The sequence below is a fragment of the Neovison vison genome, chromosome 13 (genome assembly GCF_020171115.1).
Source record: "Neovison vison isolate M4711 chromosome 13, ASM_NN_V1, whole genome shotgun sequence".
NCBI classification, from domain to species: Eukaryota; Metazoa; Chordata; class Mammalia; order Carnivora; family Mustelidae; genus Neogale; species Neogale vison.
This window is the reverse complement of record NC_058103.1, coordinates 128,961,283-128,982,290: the sequence shown is the minus strand read 5'-3', so window position 1 is coordinate 128,982,290 and position 21,008 is coordinate 128,961,283. Positions and strand designations below refer to the sequence as shown.

The 21,008-nt window shown below is 39.5% G+C and overlaps 1 protein-coding gene across 5 annotated transcripts in view; it reads left to right on the top strand.

The window, feature by feature from the left end:
• The first annotated feature begins 12,324 nt into the window (after window positions 1–12,324).
• Window positions 12,325–21,008, top strand: part of HERC2 (HECT and RLD domain containing E3 ubiquitin protein ligase 2) — a 250,796-nt gene continuing 242,112 nt past the window's right edge. For 3 of the 5 annotated variants that reach the window (XM_044232144.1, XM_044232143.1, XM_044232140.1), the window contains exons 1-2: window positions 12,325–12,385; window positions 13,005–13,107. In XM_044232144.1, coding sequence (XP_044088079.1) covers window positions 13,036–13,107 — 72 coding nt within the window. In that variant the 5' untranslated portion in view covers window positions 12,325–12,385; window positions 13,005–13,035. Of the gene's footprint in view, window positions 12,386–12,540; window positions 12,620–13,004; window positions 13,108–21,008 lie in introns of those variants that run through there. The other 2 variants (XM_044232142.1, XM_044232141.1) reach the window with 2 other exon arrangements.

Below are 21,008 nucleotides of genomic sequence, written 5' to 3'. Positions count from 1 at the left end.
AACAATCATAATAAAAACCACAAGGGTTTGTCCAGCCACAACATTGGCTGCAGTTGGAGAATTGTCTGTGGGGGCTGCCACAGGTAATACAGGTCCAGATGAGTGACCCAAGCATTCCTAGCTGAGAGTATCACTATTCTATAGCTGAGACAAACACAAAACAAAATGTCTAGGTTTCAAGTATGAGAACACACTTCCTAGGCACCCAGACCTTGTACTACATACTTGTTGGATCCAAAGTCTCTAGGTTCATAATATTGACAGGTACTCACAGGGTAGTTACTGTGTTTGTACCAAGTATAGACAGATACTTACAGGGCTGACCTTCTCTCTCATTGGTACCAAAGTCTATGTTTACACGGAAGGTACAAACCCCAGTATGCAAAGACCTGAATTCTGTCTGTTGAATCTTAGGGGTGTGGGTTAAAAATATTTGCCGTAATTTAAGACTAAGGCCTTTTTGTGTTTTTGTGTAGCAGGAATTTAGGTTCCCAATATGGGCTACTACTGCCAGCTCAACAAGGCCTATTCTACTCTGCTTGTTGGATCTCTGGTGTGTAGGAATCAATCTGAGCAACAACGCCTGTGTCCTTTGTGTTGCATCCCAGGTGTCTATTCAAGTTTGGGAAAATACTCCCAGGGCACTAAGATCTGGTCAAATCTCTTTGCTAAAAATGAGCTTCTAGAGCTTCTGAGTATGAGCCGCTAATCTTTAAACATAGAAACTTTAAAAAAAAAGTCAATTTATTGTATGTGAAGTCTTCTGAGTTTGACTAAGAGAAACCATGTCCAAGGCATGAAACTAGGTATTCTTTTCCTCATTAGACTCTAGGTCTCTAGGTTCTGAATACAGGCAGTGACTTTGAGGACATCATGCCTTTTCTCCTCAGTTTATGGGATTCCTGGTAACTACGTCCCAAGCATGGGTAACTATATTCAGGGCATCAGGACCGCACCTTCTTTGCTTGATAGATTCTGGATATTTATGTTCTGAGAATATTTATATTCTCAGGGTGCTAAGAGTACATCTCCTCTGCTAGTTGGAATCCTGGTCTCTAAATTCAGATTATGAGAAACTATTTACACAACACCAGTAAGTTGCATCCTTTGCTATTTTTTCCAGGTCTCTAAGTCTTGATTACATATATCTTCCAGGGCACAGAAGCTTGTCTCCTTTCTTTATGGTCCCAGTTTTCTAGGAAGCAGCAGAAGAACTATTCCCAAGGCACAATATTCTTGTGTTTCCCCACTTGTTGGATTCCAGGTATCTGTGTTTGGGGTTGGGGTAAGTTCTTTCCTGGCGACGAGGTCTCACATATTTTGCTTCTTGGACTCCAGGTCTCTAGATTGCAAAAATTGTAACATGCCCTTAGAGCACTAGATCTATTTTCCTCTGCTTGTCAGATATCATATCTTTAAGTTTTGATTACAAGCAAATAATCTCTAGACACAGAGGCATAGTTTCCTCTGCTTGTTGAAGTCTAAATATCTAGGATTCCAGAAGGAACGACAATACCAAGGGCACCCATGACTTTGTTTTTTCTCCTTAACAGACTTTGAAATTCTATGATCTGAGCATAAACAACTGTTCCCAGGGCACAAAGCCTCTGACTCCTCTGCTTGAAGGAATTCAGGACTTTAGGTTCAGATAATTATTTTGCTTAAAGATTTTATTTATTTATTTGAGAAAGAGAGCACGTGTGTGAGAAAGAGAGAGCAAGAGAGAGTAAGCATGAGGGAGGTGGGCGGAGGGTAGAGGGAGAAGTAGACTCCCCACTGAGCAGGGAGCCTGATACAAGGTTCAATTCCAGGACCCTGAGATCATGACCTGAGCCAGAGGCAGATGCTTAACTGACTGAGCCACCCAGGTGCCCTCCAGGTTCAGATTATGAACCTGGGCACCAAAAGCTATATCCTCTCTGTGTTCTCTAATTTTTTCTTCCTAAGTATGAGAACCTATTCTCAGGGCATCAAAGCCTTGTCTCTTTTTCTTGATGGATCTCATTTCTATGATTCAGAAAACTCTTTTAAGGGCATCAAGGTATCTTCGTTGTTTCTCACACTCTGGATCTCTGACCTGAGTATGGACAACCGCTCCCAGGGTACCAAGACCTGTGTCCTCTCCTTGTTGGATTCCAGGTCCATATGTTTTCAATACATATTTTTTCAATAGTGGCAACTCCTCCCCATGCAAGAAAATCTGACATTTTCTGTTTTGTGGGTCCCAGGTCTCTAGAGTCTGAGAGTTGGCAAGTATTCCCAGGACACAGAGTTTTCTTCTTTGCTTGTTGGATCTCATGTTCTAATTATGGGAAAATATCCCGGCACTAAGGCATTGGCCCCTCTGCCTTTTGGATTCCTAGTATATATTCTGGTTGTTGACTACTACTTGTAGGACTCTGAATCTTTGTCTCCACTGCTAGTTTGATTTTATGAGCTGAGGTTCCAAGTATGGGTACCTATTTTCAGGGTACTAAAACCTTATCTCTGGTTATCGAATCAAGGCTTTTCTGCCCAGGGCTGAGCCTTAAGGCTTTGTCTCCTCTGCTTGATGGAAATCAGTCCCCAGGTTCTAATATGGTCTAATACCCAGAAACACAAAGGCCATCTGCTGGTTAGATCTCAGGTCTTTTTTCCAACTATGGATAACTATTATCAGGGCATTATAGCTATCTCTACTGCTTGTTTGAATCAAGTTATTCAGGTTCAGATTATAAGGATTCTAGATATCTATGTTCCAAATAGGGTTACCTACCCTTAGGTTGTCGAGGTCCTGTCTCTTCTGCTTGTTGCATCCCTGGCCTCTGATTTCTGGGAATGAGCTTCTACTCTATGGGCAACAAGGCCATGTTTCTCTCCTTGGTAGATTTCAGACATCTAGGTTCTGAGTATGGCTAACTTCACCAAGGTACACAGCCTTGTCTCCTCTGCTTGCTGGTCCTAGACTTAGGGTCCCAGGATAAGCAACTTTTCTCTGTGCTCCAAATCTTGTCAGATTTGGGTTCCCAGGTGTCTACATTTCAAATATGGCCAACTACCTTTATGTCACAGACACTTTCTCCCTCTATCATTGCTTTAGCTCTCATTTCTATTTGCATTTGATCCTAGAAATATTCTTGAGATTTTTGAACTTGGCTATATTGAACATGCAATATTGTTTCCATTATGTCTAGGTGTTTTTTGTGGTAGGGTTTTCTTTTCCTCAGAATATCTATTTCATCATACTTCCAGTAGTTAAATTTTGTTAGATAACTAAAATAAACGTCTACCCTCCAATTTTTTCTTTTGAAGTTTTAATTATTTTTAAGAATATAATATTATCTTTGTATGTTTGAAGAATTAGAAAAGACAGACAAGCATAACTAAGAGAATAATAACATCATTTCCCACTGCCCAAAATTTATCACTATTAATCCCTTAGAATATACATTTCCAGAGCTTTTTCTATGTATGAACACACACATACATATACTCCTTGCTAAAATATTTCCATTCTATACATTCTGTTTTGAAACTTATTTTTTCCCCATCAGTGATATCTACCTATTCAATGTTGGTATATATTCACATAATTTAAAATCCAGATTTTATTCAGATTTCTCCCTTTTTCCAAACAGGCCTGACATACAAATAGTCAAATGTATCTAAGCCAGGATTCTGCATCTATATTTGGTCTCTTAAATTGCTTAACTATCTCTTAATTTTCTTTTTATCTGAGAACTTTTATTCACACCATTGACTTGTAGATGAGACTAGGTCATGTTCTTTTCTTTTATTGACTTTAGCATATACCTCTGCTTTCTGTGTTTCTAATTACTCAAATTTATAAGAGCCTAAAGATTTGGGTTAATGAAAACACTTTTTAAAAAACTAGTATGTATCACGGTAATATTGTGCATTAAATATTGTGTCAGAAGACTCAAAATATATAGTTGACTCTTCATATGTGATGCTAAGAGTGGCCACTGAATTAGGATGATGTCAGTCAGGACCATTAAGGCTTTCCCCTTATGACAAGGAAACCATTTGGGTGGTGTTGCTGTAGGAATGCCCAGTTCCTTATTAACCATTTACCCAATGGTTTAGCAGGCATTGCCCGAGTCAATGTTTTTAGAATTTACCAAAGAGTGAATGATTTCTTAAGTATGTCACTATGTCTATATTTATTATCTGACTTGTTCTGGAAAGCATATCATCAGAATAGGTAGGGATATGTTGCAGTGACAAACAAATCGTTAAATTCAGGGACTAAAACTAAAGTTTAGCTCTTGGTCAGACTTTATGTCAAACATGGGTTGGTGGTGAGACACTCACAAACACTGAGGGACTCAGGTTGATGGAGGCTCAAATTCAACACCTGCTCCCATGATTCTAGAAGGTTTCACATTAGCAACTTACTGTTCCAGCCTGGAAACAACACACATCACTTCTAGACACAACCACTGATACTACCTCACTTCAAGGGGAAATACAATCTTCCCATGTGCCTGGAAAGGAAGTAGAACTATTGTTGGTACTACTACTGGCTATTGAACAAGTTACTTTTTGCCTGCCACTTACCATACATTGTCTCCAACTGGCTGAACATTCCAATAGGTAAGTAGTGATATCCCTGTTCCATAAACAAAGAAAATGAAGTTAAAAGATTTCCACAAGGTCACATAGAAAATATCAAGCTCAGAATTCAAGTCCAGGTCTTTGTGGCTCTACAGCTTATGGAGGAATCTTTTGCGGGGGGGATAGTGGGATGAAAATATCTTCTTTTCTCTTATCTTTCCCTTAGGGTCAGTCTTGGAGTTTGGGGTCTCCTTAGGGTCTGGATAACCCTAAGTATAACTGAAATTAGGATGAGGCCAAGGAAAATGATGGTGATAATGTTGATGGTGATGATGATGATGACAATGATGATAACATATATTAAGATATTGCTAGGCGTCAGTTGCTTCAATCTCTGAAGTAGCTCTATGAGATAAATTAATTTATTGTCCTCATTTTAGAAGGAGGCTAAATAACTTGCAAAAACTCACATAGCTAGTAAGTATAGAAACAAGATTTGACACAGGCAGTCTGATTGCAAGGATTTTCCTCTTAATCACTACAAATGCAATCAATCAGTTCTGGCTTTGCCTTAGACTTTATTATGAGAGAGAAATAAATTTGAACAGGTACGTTATAAGTGCGTACCCAGCTCACACATTTATTTGAAAGTGCATCAAACCTGATGCTGAAGGACTGGGTCCAAGTAGGAATTTTGCACCATACGACTTTCTTCCTGGCTCTGGTGACTGGCCCAAGGAAGGACACTTTCCTCAAGAGAGAGGGAATAGCTCTGGAATAGCCAAAGAGATTCTCCTGGAAATCAGGAGTTGAGGTATGGGGTCAGGCAGATAGTAGTGGGCCTTTGAGCCATGTACAAACAGATGACAGCCAGACAAATTTCTAAGGAAAAATCATTCCAGGTAGAGAGAATAACAATGCAAAGGTCCTGAGACAGAAGCATGTTTGGCATGTTGGAGAAGTAGGAAGAAGACCAATGTATTTGAAGTGAATTGGGTGAAGAGGAAAGCGGAGGTCAGAACAGAGAAGGAGCCAGAAGTAGATCATGTAAGGCCTCACCCTGTATATAATTTAAAGTATTATGAGAAGACAGTGAAGGGTTTTGGTCAGTAAGAGAGATAATCTGAAACATATCTGAAAAGTATCCTATTGGTTTCTGGGTGGATAATGGAGGATAGAGCACAGTTATGGAAGCAGGGGTTGCAGTTAGAAGGCTCTTGCATAGGTCCAGTTGAAGGATGAAGGTGTTTTGGTTCACATTATTGTAGAGGTGATGGGAACTGGTCTAATTCAAGATAGAGCCAATAGGGTTTATTGTTGGATTGGATCTTGGATGTGAAAGAAAGAAAGGAGTCAAGGATGATTAAAAAATTTTTGTCCTGAGTAACTGGGTGAATGGTGTCTATTTACTGAGAGGAATAGACAATGTGGAGGGGAGATTCTACATTTGGCTTTGGATTTATTAAATTTTGAGATACATATTATTCTTCCAAGTGGGTCACTGAATGTAGGACTATGGAATTTAGAACTGGAGAGCTTGGGGCGCCTGGGTGGCTCAGTGGGTTAAGCCGCTGCCTTCAGCTCAGGTCATGATCTCAGGGTCCTGGGATCGAGTCCCATATCAGGCTCTCTGCTCGGTGGGGAGCCTGCTTCCTCCTCTCTCTCTCTGCCTGCCTCTCTGCCTACTTGTAATCTCTCTCTGTTGAATAAATAAATAAAATCTTTTAAAAAAACAAATCCCCATTCTTAAAAAAAAAAAGAACTGGAGAGCTATATATCTTATGTCTTCAATTTTGAGGTACACATTTTCTGTATATTATTATCTCTGAAATCAGGGTACATCCCATTATCATGGGCTGTCAGACAAGTGGCAGTTGTGACATAGTTATGACATTTTATTTGACATATTTTAGTAAAATAAAGAAAATAATGGCATCAGTGCATCTGGATTTAATGAAAGATGTCAAACTTGGGAGTTATTAGTATATTGAACTCATGAGATTAGATGACATTACCTGGGAAGTGTTGATAAAGAAGAGAGCTGAGGAATAAGCTTGGGTCATTCCAACAGAGCAAGGTCAGGAAAATAAACAACCTGATGAGGGATTTCCATCACATAGGAGGAATCTGGAAAATGTGAAGAAAATGTTTCATTTATGAAGTTGTGAGCAACCATGAACATACTACTGGGAGCATACATATGGTGAGGACTGATATGAAATTTGGCCAACTGATTGTCATTAGTAACCTCAGTAAGAGAATTCCAGTGAAGTGATAGGACCAAAGCCTGTCTGTTGTGCTTTAAGTAAGAGTGAGGTGAAGTAGAAGTAGAAAGTGAGACCATTTGAAAAGGAATTTTTCTGTTAAAAAAATCAGAGATGTAGGATGGCTTCTGGAAAGATACATGGAGTTCAAAGGAAGGTCTTTAAAATTAGTATCTTAGGCATATTTGTAAGTTGATAGAACCAATGCAGCAGAGAAGGAGATGCTCATGGAAGGGTGGAGGGAGGCAAGGCAGAGTCTAATACCTGAGTGGCATCCTTGATAGGTGAAGGGGTGGACCCAGAGCACTAGTGGGGAGATTGTCTATCCATAAGATATAGAAAGATTTATTCACAGTAACAGAAGGGAAGGGGGAAACTGCAGACAGTTATTGTGGCAATTTTAATGGTGAGAACTGTTTCATCAGTTAGGGTGTTCCTGGCTGTGATAATATCTGCTTGTTATCTACTTCTAACCTCAGTAAGTCTTGGGGTGAATGGACCTAAGATTGGGCCAATAGTGCATGTATGATTTCCAGGGCATTCTTCCATTTTTCCACTTTGTTGCCACCCCAGCTGGCTGACTTTTCTTTCTTAGGCCTGTTGTATCCTTGGTACCAGATGGCTGTGCAGCACAAGGGGAAGGGAAGAGTCTGTGGTGTAGATACGCAGATGTGTGTCTCAGGAGTTCAGCCACATACTAAGTGAGTGGAATGGATGCTGTTTGCCAGGGTGGAGAGAAAGAGGAATAAGTGATTAGAGATTATGGGCATATGCTGGGCTGTAAAATCTAACTTGGCAAAAAAGGAAAGTGAGGTTGTGGGCCAGACTTCTAGAAGGGTTGAAGTTTGTTTGCATAGTTACTAGAAGAATTGAACTAGAAAGATAAGATGCAGTGATTTAAGAGTCAGAGGCTCACAATTGTGATCTTCAAGGTGATTTCATGAATGGAACAGATCAGAGTGGTGAGTGGTGCAGGTGGAGCAGGAAGCAGGAGGTTTAAAAGTGAGGCCACGAGGAACAGAGCGGCAGGGACACTGAGCGAGTGACACCTGTGTTAGGAAAGGCCCTGAGAATGGACCAGTGGTAGCAGTGATATAAAGATCATGAGTGGAGTGCTTAAATCTTCAGTGAACATGGAAACTGATGGATAGTAGCATGTTTTATTGCAATCAGGATCTGAGAGTGATATAATCTGATATCAAGTGTTTCAAAGAGGTTGTTTTGTTTTAAGTGAAGCAGATGGAATAATGGTCTAAAAGTGGCAGGGATCCACTTAAGCCCTAAGATGTATGCATGTGGAAGAACAAAAAGCCACTGCTTCACACAGAAGACTATACATCTTAGAACAGTAACATGATAAGAACATGCATGTAAACAGTCAACAAAACTAAAAGGTAACTTACCAGATGGGAGAAGATATTTGCAAATGATATATCAGATAAAGAGCTAGTATCCAAGATCTATTAAAGAACTTATCAAACTCGGGGCACCTGGGTGGCTCAGTGGGTTAAAGCCTCTGCTTTCGGCTCAGGTCATGATCTCAGGGTCCTGAGATTGAGCCCCGCGTTGGGCTCTCTGCTCAGCGGGGAGCCTGCTTCCTCCTCTCTCTCTGCCTGCCTCTCCGTATGCTTGTGATCTCTGTCTGTCAAATGAATAAATAAAATATTAAAAAAAAGAACTTATCAAACTCAACATCCAAAAAACAAAGAATCCAGTCAAGAAATGGGCAGAAGACATGAACAGACATTTCTCCAAAGACGTGCAAATGGCCAACAGACACATGAAAAAATGCTCCCCTTCCCTTGGCATCAGGGAAATACAAATCAAAACCATAATGAGATAACATCTCAGACAAGTCAGAATGGCTAAAATTAACAAGACAGAAAACAACAAATGTTGGTGAGGATGGGGAGAAAAGGGAACCCTCTTACACAGTTGGTGGGAATGCAAGCTGGTACAGCCACTCTGGAAAACAGTTTTGAGATTCTTCAAAAAGTTAAAAATAGAGCTACCTTATGACCAAGCAATTGCACTACTAGGTATTTACACCAAAGATACAAATGTAGTGAACTTGCACCCCAATGTTCATAGCAGTAATGTCCACAATAGCCAAACTATGGAAAGAGTCCAAATGTCCACCAACAGATGAATCGATAAAGAAGATGTGCTATATACAATGGAATATTACTCAACCATAAGGAAGGATGAATATTTACCACTTACATTGACATAGATGGAATGGGAGGGTATTATGTGGAGTGCAAGAAGTCAAACTGAGAAAGACAATTACCATATGGTTTCGCTCATATGTGTAATATAAGAAACAGCACAGAGGATCACAAGGGAAGGGAAGGAAAACTAAATGGGAAGGGTTGGGGTAATTGGGTGATGTGCATTAAGGAGGGCACATGATGTGATGAGCACTGGGTGTTACACAACTGATAAATTATTGAATACTACATCTGAAACTAATCACGTACTATATGATGGCTAATTGAATTTATTTATTTATTTTTGGGGGGCTAATTGAATTTAAATAAAAAAATTAAAAAAAAAATATGCCTGTAAATTCCACAGGGTTCTGGGGTGGGGGTTAAGGAATAGATGAGAAATAGGGACCTAAAGAAAGAGATAAGAGTAGGGATAAGAAATAAGATTAGTAATATACAAATCTTTAAATATACTCATCCTTTTTGGGTTGTTGTTGCCAGTGCTTTTGGTGCCATATGTACAAAATCATTGCCAAATCCAATGTCATAAAACTTGCTCTCCATGTATTCTTCTAATAATTTTATACTTGTAGGTCTTACATTTAAGTTTGACCCATTTTGAGTTAATTTTTACATATGGTGAAAGGTAAGCATCCACCTTCATTCTTTTGCATGTGAAAATCCAGCTTCCCAAGTACCATTTTTTGAAAAGACTACTCTTTCACAATTGTATGGTCTTGGCACCCTTGAAAGAAATCAATTGACTACTCTGGTGAATGCTGTGAATTGTGTAAGACTGAGGATTCACAGACTGGTACCCCTGAAAAAAATAATATGTTACATGTTAATTAAAACAGCAATGACAACAAAAACAAAACAAACAAAGAACCAAAAAAGTCAATTGATCAGATATATGAGCGTTGATTTCTGGGTTCTGGGTTTTATTCCGTTGATCTACATATCTATCCTTATGGAAATACCACACTAATTTGTTTACCATAGTTTTGTAGTAAATTTTATTATCAGAAAATGTGAGTCCTCCAACTTTGTACTTTTTCAAGACTGTTTTGGCTTGGACGTAGGTTTTCATAGATGTTCATTAGCAGGTTGAGGAGTTTCCTTCTCTTACTAGTTTGTGCAGAGTTTTTACGAGATGTTGATTTTTGCTAAAAGCATTTTCTTCATTTATTGAGATGATATCATGATGAATTACACTTAGCTTTGAATGTTAAACCAATCTTGAACTCTTGTGATAAACCCCAGTTATGATGTATTATCCTTTCTAATGTTGCTGGAACCCATTTGCAAAAACTTGGCTAAGAAATTTTATATATAATATTCATGAAAGGTACTGGTTCTAAGTTTTCTTGCAATGTCTTTTTCTGGTTTTGTTATCAGGGTAATGCTGTGGTTATATAATGGAAGTTTTTACTTCTCTTCAATTTTTTGGGAGAGTTTATATAGAATTGATGCTCTTTCTTTATTAAATATTTGGTAGAACCAGAATCCACCATGGAAACTATCTGGGCCTGGAGATTTCTTTTTTTGGAAAGTTTTTAATTGTGAATTCAAATTTTAAAGTGGGTATAGTACTGTTCAGGTTATCTTTTTCATTTTGGTAGTGTACGACTTCTGTGGAATTAGTCCATTTCATATAAATAATCAGATTTGTATGTGTAGAATTTTCCTAGTATTCTCTTACTCTCTTTTGATGATTTTGTTTTTAAGTAATGTCTGCACCCAGCGGAGGAATGATATTTACAACCCTGAAGTCAACAATCACACCTCTTCTGACCTAGTCAGCCAGGTGCCCCTCCCTTACCCTCTTTTTTAATCCTGTGGGGGTCTTTAGTGATATCTTCTCTGATATTCCTGATATTGGTAACCTGTATGTTTCCTTTCTCTCTCTCTCTTTCTTTTTGGCAGCCTTATCAGATATCTTTTGTCTTTTTTATTTTAAAGGATTTATTCATTTTAGAGAGAGAGAGCTCGGGGAGGCACAGAGAAAGGGGGAGAAGGAGATAATCCCAAACTGACTTTGCTGAGCGGTGAGCCTGATATGGGGGGTTCTATCTCTGGACCCTGAGATCTTGACTTGAGCCAAAAATCAATAGTGCGATGTGTAACCACTGAGCCACCCAGGCGTCCTCGGCCTTTTATCTTTTCAAAGTACCAGCGTTTAGTTTTAACGATTTTCTCTGCTGTTTTTTCATTTTCCTTTATTTCTGTTCCTGTCTCATTTCCTCCCTCTTCTTGCTTTGGATGTACTGTTACTTTTATTTTTCTAGTTTCTTGAAATGGAAGATTAGATCCTTGATTTTAGACCTTTCTTTTCAAAGAAAAGCAGTTAATGTTATAATGTTAATGTTTATCACTGTTTTAATTGCATCCCATAAATCGTTATCTTTTTACTTTTGTTCTGTTAAAATAGTTCTACTTCCTTTGAGATTTCTTCTTTGACCTGTGGATTACCTAAAGTGTATTGCTTAATTTCCAAGTGTTTGGAGATAGTCCTGTTAATTTTTTATTTTTATTTTTGAGTGTGGAGCCCAAGGCGGGGCTTGAACTCAATACCCTGCGTTCAACACCTGAGCCAAGATCGAGAGTCGGAGGCTTAATCCACTGAGCCACCCAAGCGCCCCGTTATCTTTTACTGATTTGTAATTTAATTCCATTATGGTCAGAGTACATAAGTATGACTTCAATTGTTTGAAATTTCTTAAGATTTGTATTATGGTGGTATTATGGTGTATAACTGCAGTTATGTGTAAGTGCAAAAAACTCTGATTTTCTTCTCCAAGTCCCCTGTTACCAGCCATTCCATAAATTCAGCCTAGGATTTTAGCGGCTTTCAGTGGGACAGACAGGAGGAGGCTCTAGCCGACTGGAGGCAGCTTCGGGTCTCTTCTGCCCGGTACGTGCGTCCACCGCACACACCCTCGCCCCTCCAGGCTGAAGCTCCTCAGTCACCTCACGTTCTACCGCGCCCTCAGATTTTTCGCGAGCGCTGTGCGGAACCCAGGACAGTAGTGCCTGCGTACGGCGGAAATCCCGCCCCCCGGCGCCTGCGGTTGGCCATGACCGCAAGGAATGAACCCCAAGGAGGAAGATGAGCCGGATTGAAGGAAACAAGGGAGTAAGGAGGCAGGGCGAGAGGGCTCCTCTTTCTCATTGGCTGGTCCAACGCAACAACCTCGCTGTGATTGGCTGGCCTGCGGGGGCGGTAGTCCGGAGTTGGTCCGCCCCTCGGGTCGCGAGAGATACCGGGATCACCAGGGCCGGCGGAGCCAGTGGCGGCTTGGAGGCTCTCTCCGCACGCCGCCGAAAAGAGGCGGTGGGGCCTTTGCGCTTCAGGTCCTCTTACTCGGGGGCGGCGAGGGCGGCCAGCCGCTAGGGTGGTGCGGGTCGGAACCCAGGGTACGGTCGAGCTGGGGCGCCGCGGGCGTTGGCGCGGCCGCCCGACCTGGGCCTGCGCGGACTGCCTGTGGCGCGCGTCTCGGGCTGTCTTTCCATTTTCAAAGTGATTATTGTTTTGGATTTTTCCACCGACGTGTCTTTTGATTAATTTGTTTCACGCACCACTTACTGGTATGGGATAAAGCGGCAGATGCATGCTACTGTCATTTGTCGTTGAAATGTGGGCTTCCTCTCTCGTCTGTGTTTACCTTTTGGATTTAAGGGAAGGGGATGACATTGTGATTTAGTCTCCGGTGACCGTCTATTCTCAAGGTCTCGCCAACGTAGTACAGAAACCAGCGAATCCCGTGTGTGGCTCTTACTTGTATAGGAAGTAGGCTTTATCTTCCATCCTTCTCCTTGTCTCTCTCCATCTTTCTCTTCCTTTCTCCTCCCCTCCCCCACCTGTTCTCCTCTCCCATCTTTCTGTTCTTTTTGCCGCATTAAATCTTGCGGGAGGGTCTTGGTACAATTTTGAAAAGCTTTAGGTCTTCCGACATTTATGTTTTACTTGCAGGACTGACAACTGGGAGGGAACTGGAGGAAAGATGCCCTCTGATTCTTTCTGTTTGGCTGCCCAGACTCGACTTGACTCCAAATGGTTGAAAACAGATATACAGGTGGGGTTTTGACATGCTTTTTTTCTTGGTGTGTTCCTTCCTCCATATTTAAATTTCTGGTTAAGGTTTTGTATAGGATAAGTAAGGGGATGCAGATCGTATCTTGCATATTAGAGAAGCAAGTTTATTTCCTATAATTTAAAATGCACCTTTATTGTATCAGTTTTTATAGATTGTGTGTGGCTACATTTTAATTGCAGTTATGTGTAAGTGTAAGAAACTTGAGATCTGGTTATGCAAACATTTTTCGTATTATTATTTTTAACAGGTCTGTAGTATTCTTAACCATACCTTGTTGACTGTTTAGTGATAGTTTTGAGATGTTCAATTAATGAGGGAAGGAACATGTAGTAATGTATTATGTCCTGAAGAAACTCATTTCATGGGACCCTGTGTTTGTCTTTCTGGGGAGACAAGAGTGCAGTTGAGCTCTTTATTTTTGTGACTGGTCTTATTAAGAGGAGTGCTCAGTTTTTCACATAAAGAATGTGTGGAAACACAGTGTTGGCAATAGACTGCCTAATGTTTTAATAATGTAATTGTAAGCTTGTCCAGAAATTATCAAGTAAATAATAGCAGTAATGTTTCTATAGACTTTAAAAAAAATTTTTTTTTTACCCCAACTTAGTTTTCTTTGCAGATGGTTTGGAAAACTACTTTTGTAACTCCATATTGACAGCAAAAAAAAAAAAAAAATGTTTGAATTATTTCATAGTATATATGGCTTTTCTTTCTCTTTCCTAAGGTTAACCATTTTAAGTATTTCTCAAGTAACTTACATTTTTCAATACAATCTTACATAGTGCATCGCAATTTATCAAGACTCATATATTCTATAAGCACTTGATCATAGATACCTGTAATGAAGTATTGTTACCTTTATTTATTTATTTATTTATTTATTTATTTTTAAGTGTTGCATCCTAGTAGGTGTGAGAGCCAAGTGCTTAGAACTATGTTGTGGATTTTGGGATAGTTATTAATAATGGGGTAAATGTTAGATTAAAGCACAAAGAATTGGGGCAAGAATTGGCATAGTAGTGACTGTTTGGTTTTTGTTTGCACGTTGCTTTTTACTTAGCAGTTACTGTTTGTTTTCCTTTGTCATTTTTTTTTTTTTTAAAGTGTGGTCGGTGGGGAGGTGAGATGAGTAATTTCTTATTTCTGAAATCTTGAGATTCAAGCAAACTGACTTCAAGACTTCATTTTTTTTTATTAGTGTTTGTGTATTTTGTAGAACTTGTTGAGGTAAAGAACTTTATCCAGTGAAGTTTTTCTTTCTAATCATAATTGAACAACTCCTTCATAGGAGTTTTAGCATCTTGATCTAAAACCAGTTTAATACTGAGTTGAGTGCCTATGATGAGTTAGGCAGACATAAATAAAAAGAAACACTGCTTATGCCTTAGAGTTCTTACTATTTTACTTTTGATTTATTTAGTGTAATACACAGTGCTTAACTCTTAGACATTTCAAATATTAGTCAAAAGTCATCCAAGCTCATCTTAGGAATACATGAAGAAGACCTAGGTTTTGTTTTTTTTTTTTTTTTAAAGATTTTATTTATTTATTTAACAGAGATCACAAGTAGGCAGAGAGGCAGGCAGAGAGAGAGAAGGGGAAGCAGGCTCCCTGCTAAGCAGAGAGCCTGATGTGGGACTTGATCCCAGGACCCTGAGATCATGACCTGAGCCGAAGGCAGTGGCTTAACCCACTGAGCCACCCATATGCCCCAAGACCTAGGTTTTGGAGTGTGCCCCAGCGGGAAAATGTATTGTAGGTATTGAAGCTATTTAATGTGAAAAAAGTGATCGCTGACCTTGTTTTTATATAGTTTTTCCAGCATTGCTAATTAAATGCAAGGAACAAATCTTGTTTTACCCTAACAAATGACTTTAGACTTATTTTCACTATTTGGAATCCTTCTTGCAGGTATGCATTGCAGATGCAAGCCTTATACTAACAGCTTTTACTCTTACCCTATTGGGGATCTCTCTCCCAACTGGAGTGGGATGTGTCCCATTCCTTAGGTAGGGCTTTTGTATTGGGAACAGAATTGACACCTTAATTATATTTTGTGGGGTAGAAACATGTTTCTTAGCCACAGGATTTAGCAAACTATTTTCTATGGCTACTTTTGTTTGAAATGCCTAAAAAGAAAAAAAAAAAAGAAATGCCTATGAAAGTTTTAGTGACTTTAGAAAGGAAATATTTTTGGAGGCTGTGACAACTTTTAATATGTGTATATTATAAAGAACACAAATACTAATCCTAGGCTTTCTTGTTGATAGATGTTTAGATCTATGATGTATCAGGTCTACAATGTTGCAACAAGCTGCCTTAAATGGAGTGGCAGTTGTATGGCAGTCATATAAGTGGTTTTTACATATATAATACTTTTTACTTTTTTAGCAGTCTTTTCTGATTGTTTTGTGGAGTACCTTGAGTTGTCATTTCCTTTGCAACTCTCTTGAACAGGCAATAAAATAGAGCTAAGAGATGTTAGCTACATAATCACTACCATTACCATTCTTATATTTATTTATTTATTTATTTAAAGATTTTATTTATTTATTTGACAGAGAGAAATCGCAAGTAGTAGGAGAGGCAGGCAGAGAGAGAGGGAAGCAGGCTCCCTGCTGAGCAGAGAGCCCGATGCGGTACTCGATCCCAGGACCCTGAGATCATGACCTGAGCCGAAGGCAGCAGCTTAACCCACTCAGCCACCGAGGCGCCCATCATTCTTATATTTAAAGTAAAAGTCCTGTCTGATGTGATTGCTTGCTTCTCAATGGACCGAAAAGTCAATTAAGCAAAGAACCTATAAAAAATGGTATCTGATACCTTAAAAGCTTTTAAATTCTTAAATCATATATGCACATTTATTTGCTAGTTTTGATATAAGTCTAAGGGTGTGTCTTTGAGCGTGGATCCAAGAATGGTGTTTTCTTTTTCTTGCATAATCAGTACTCAGATGAATCTCCTACAGTTTCTATTTTTGGATTCTTTGAAGTAGAGCATGATATTAGATATGTATGATGCAATTTTTTTAACTTTTTATTTTGAAATAATTTATAGATTCAGATGAAGTTGCAAAGAAAGTAGAGAGGTCACTGTATATTCTTCAGATTCTCCCAGTGGTTACATCTTATGTAACTATCAGTACAATATCAAAATCAGGAAATTGATATAGAGTGTGTGCAGAGTTCTGTGCCAATTGTGTAATCACACCACAAAGATTTCCTTCTTCTTGCCCCTCTATAGGTCACACCATCCTTCCCCCATCATCTCTGACTCCTGGCAGTCACTAATCTGTTTTCCATCTCTTTCATTTTGCCATTTTGAGAATGTCATATGGTATGTGACCTTTTTTTTTTTTTTAAAAGATTTTATTTATTTATTTGACAGAGAGAGAGAGAGATCACAAGTAGGCAGAGAGGCAGTCTCCCTGCGGAGCAGAGAGCCTGATGTGGGGCTCAGTCTCCAAACCCCAAGACTATGACCTGAGCCGAAGGCAGAGGCTTAACCTTCTGAGCCACCCAGGCACCCGTTGTATGGTTTTGTTCACAGTGTAAGTGCCCTTGCAGTTCATCAGAGTTGTTGAGTATACTAATAATTAAATTCGAATCATTTATTTGTCTCTTCTTCTAATCACTTTACAATGAGTAAAGATAAAAGTTAAATTTTAAAATTAAAATTGTTAAATGTATATATTGTTACTTTATGCTTAGGATATCAGTAGATTAAAGAACATAAACGTGATCATCTTGGTAAATTCCATTCTCAGGTTTTCCAGTTGACAGATGAGATGTAGAAATTAAAGAATTTTATAAATACAGGTAACTTAATATTCATAATGACGTCTTCTGATTACTTTCTTATCTGTAGGATAGGTAGCATAGCTCACATTTTTATTCATGATTTTGGTTATTTGTATTTTCTCTATATTTTGGATTAATCTTGTCAGGGATTTATACATTTTGTTAGTCTTTTTTAAAAAATTTACATTTGCGGGGCACCTGGGTGGTTCAGTGGGTTAAGCCTCTGCCTTCGGCTCAGGTCATGATCTCAGGATCCTGGGAATGAGCCCCGCATTGGGCTCTGCTCATCAGGGAGTCTGCTTCCCTCTCTCTCTCTGCCTGCCTCTCTGCCTATTATGATCTCTGCATGTCAAATAAATAAAATCTTTAAAAAAAAATTAAAAAAAATTAACTTTTGGTTTTTAGAAAAGACTAATAATATTTATAAGGGAAAGATAATGAGGTTACCATCAGATCTAATCAGAAGACTCTTTTGGAGAAGAAAATTCGGTAACATATATGTGACTCCCAAGAAAAGTAAATGTGAGGCAAGGATGTTATGTTCTAGCAAAACTGACTTTTCAGGTAAAAAGGACACAACTTTATCAATTAATAAATACTGTTCCCATGAGCTCTTCCTAGAGAAGGATTCTAGAGAAGGATCTTTAGATCACTGAATGACTGTAGATTAACATGAAGTCTGATGGTGGTCATTACACCTGCAGTTATGTTTGGAACCTAGAATAAATGAATTTTAAAAGGGAGATAACATATAATAGCTGTCTGCTTAGACATGGTACATTATAGTATATCTGTTTTGCAGTACCGAATCTATTAATCCTGTGCATTGAAGTTTTCACTTCAGTTGTATTTTTCATCTCTAGGTGTTCCATATGGGTCCTTTTCATATCTTCCATTTCACTTGTTACCAGGTTCATAGTTTCCTATTTGTGAGCATCTGGATGTATCTATAATGAGCTTTTAATGTTCTTGTCTGCTAATTCCATCATCTCTATCACATCTGGATTTATTTCTCTTGATTGCTTCTGTCATTTGATTGATTGCTTTGGTCATGGGGTGTGTTTGCATGCTAGGTAATTTTTTTACTGAATGTTGGACTTTGTATATATTATGTTGTTCTGTGCTGGATTTTGCTTTATTTCTTTAAAGAACATTAGTTTTGTTTGGGATTCATGTAAGTTAGTTGGGATCAATTTAATTTTTTCGAAGCTTGATCCTCAGGTTTATTCAGGCTGATCTAGCACAACCTCTAGTCATGCACTAATTTATCTGCTTTCTTAGGACTCTTTCAAGTGGTGTGATAGGGGTCTTTTTCATTCTGGTTGATGGAAACAAGTTTTTCTCAGACTGGAAATCATGGGTTTTCTGCCTTCTACTTTCTAGTGCTTCTTTACCCAGCCTTGGTAGTTTTCTCAGCCCATGCCCAAATCAGTATTTATCCCAAGACTGAAGGGGTCCCCTCTGCCCATCTTTTTTTTTTTTTTTTACTATATATATATTATTTATTTATTTATTTGACAGAGAGAGAGAGATCACAAGTAGGCAGAGAGGCAGGCAGAGAGAGAGAGGAGGAAGCAGGCTCCCCGCTGAGCAGAGAGCCCGATGAGGGGCTTGATCCCAGGACCCTGGGATCATGACCTGAGCCGAAAGCAGAGGCTTTAACCCACTGAGCCACCCAGGCGCCCCCCACTGCCCATCTTTGGAGTTCACTTTTTCTCTGCAGATCCCCCTTCACCTGTTCCCTTGTCATTTTAACCTAGTTCTAGCTGATCTGTCTCCTTGGCTCTCGGCTCTATTTGGGTTCCCCTTTTCCGTGATGGATCCTGGAAGCTGCTTCTAGGCAGTAAGCTTGGGCAGTTGTAGGGCTTCATTCATTGCCCTTCTTAGGGATCATAGCTCTGGGATGCAGTATATTTTGTTTGATTTTCTAGTTCATTTTAGTGGAGAAGTAATTCATAAAGAAGTTAATCCCCCATAGGCAGAAGCAGCACAGGACTTCCTAGTCTGCTTTTCATCTCATTCAGTGTTCTTAATTATAGTTAATGTATTTTTTGGTTCTCAAATTTCCGTGGTTTCGTTTAAATGAATTTTAATAATGTATAGTTACTTATAGTTATTATAAGGTATAGTTTAGTGAGATGCATCTATTTTAAATGTTTCGTTTCAAGCGTTTTGTATTATTATTATTTTTTTAACTTACCATGTTCTAGTTTCATTGACTATGTCTCTCTTCCCTCTGGGTTGACACCTAGTATGCCCATCAGTGACCCTTCCACTTCAGTCTTGAATGTAATGTTACACAACAGGGTGTGGGTTACCGCATCCCAGCTGCCTACCATGGAGCCAATGATATAGGCTACAACGTGCTGGGGAGTAGGAGTTAGCTCCCCATTGACTGAATATTCACCTCTTTGCAAGGACTGATAAGGGCACTGGTATTTTAATTCTTTTTTTTTTCTTCCCCCCTTGGACTATTCCTTGATTTCTTCTTATAAAACTTGTATAAGAGTCCCACGTGCTTAGTGAATGTACCTAGTAGACAACCTTCTGTATCTTCTGCTCACTGTGGAGTAGCGGCCAGTGCAGTAAAATAGGAGTCAGCAAACTTTCTGTAAAGAGCTAGATAGCAAATATTTCTGTGAGTCCTCTGTTCTTTGTAACAATTACTTAACTCTGCTGTTGTCATGCCACAGACAATACATAAACAACTGTGTCTGAGTTCTAGTAAAGCTTTATAAATACTGAACTTTGAATGTCATAATTTTCATGTGTCACAAAATATTTTCCTTGATTATTTTTCAACCATTGAAAAATTCAACAACCATTCTTAGCTCAGGGGCCATATGAAATTAGATGGTGGGCCAGATTTGGCCTGTAGTCTAGGCCTTAGTTTGCTTACCCATGTAACATGTTGTGTCTTGTGCTTCGTGTGTTCTCTTGTCCCCCCTTCCCTGCCTCCCACCGCTCTGGGCTGGTGTCTGCTAAGTAAATCCATTGCTCAGGCTCTCCTTTTGAGGACAAGTCCGTTTCTGTATTTCTGTTTTCTGCATCTACTCTTGATCTGTTTTTGTTGTCTTCTATATATTTTTTTCATTTTTCTGTCATATCATTTTGCCTTACCCATTATTACTTTTGTTTGAGTTTCAGATACTATATATGACGAATTACTGTGATCATTTGAGGCCCTGGGTGACAGTTTCCTCCTCTGGAGGAGATCTACCAATAAAACAGCACTAATAGTCCCAGGTCACTGCAGTGCAGTTGGGGGCTGAGATGATTAAAAACTGGGCTCCTTCCCTAGGAAGGCCATCTCCTTCTACCTCACCCCTACCTACTTCTGGTATGTGGCCCTTTGAAGTTTCATTTTCAAAGCATGGTGTGTTTAACAGGCCTTTCCCCCATGAGGACCCTGTCTGATGCCTGTCCCTCAGCAGCTCTGCTCAGTTCTTGGTCTTAGCTATGCTCACAGAATTGTCAGGTGCCTCTCAGGAAAGCAACCTTAGGTTCTTTGTGCTATAACTCCTCTCTTGGGTCTCAGGCTTTCTATTCCTAACCGCCCTATGTCTTAAAACAGAGGTAGTTTATGTTTCTGTCTGACTTCCCCAGTTGCTTAAGAAACCTGTTCTTGGGACGCCTGGGTGGGTGGCGCAGTTGGTTGGGCGGCTGCCTTTGGCTCAGGTCATGATCCCGGCGTCCTGGGATCGAGTCCCGCATCGGGCTCCTTGCTTGGCAGGGAGCCTGCTTCTCCATCTGCCTCTGCCTGCCTCTCTGTCTGCCTGTGCTCACTCTCGCTCCTCTCTCTGTGACAAATAAATAAATAGGGCGCCTGGGTGGCTCAGTGGGTTAAGCCGCTGCCTTCCGCTCAGGTCATGATCTCAGGGTCCTGGGATCGAGTACCGCATTGGGCTCTCTGCTCAGCAGGGAGCCTGCTTCCCTTCCTCTCTCTATGCCTGCCTCTCTGCCTACTGGTGATCTCTCTCTGTCAAATAAATAAATAAAATCTTTAAAAATGAATAAATAAATAAATAAAATCTTTAAAAAAAAAAAAGAAAAAGAAACCCGTTCTTAAAATTTTTTTGG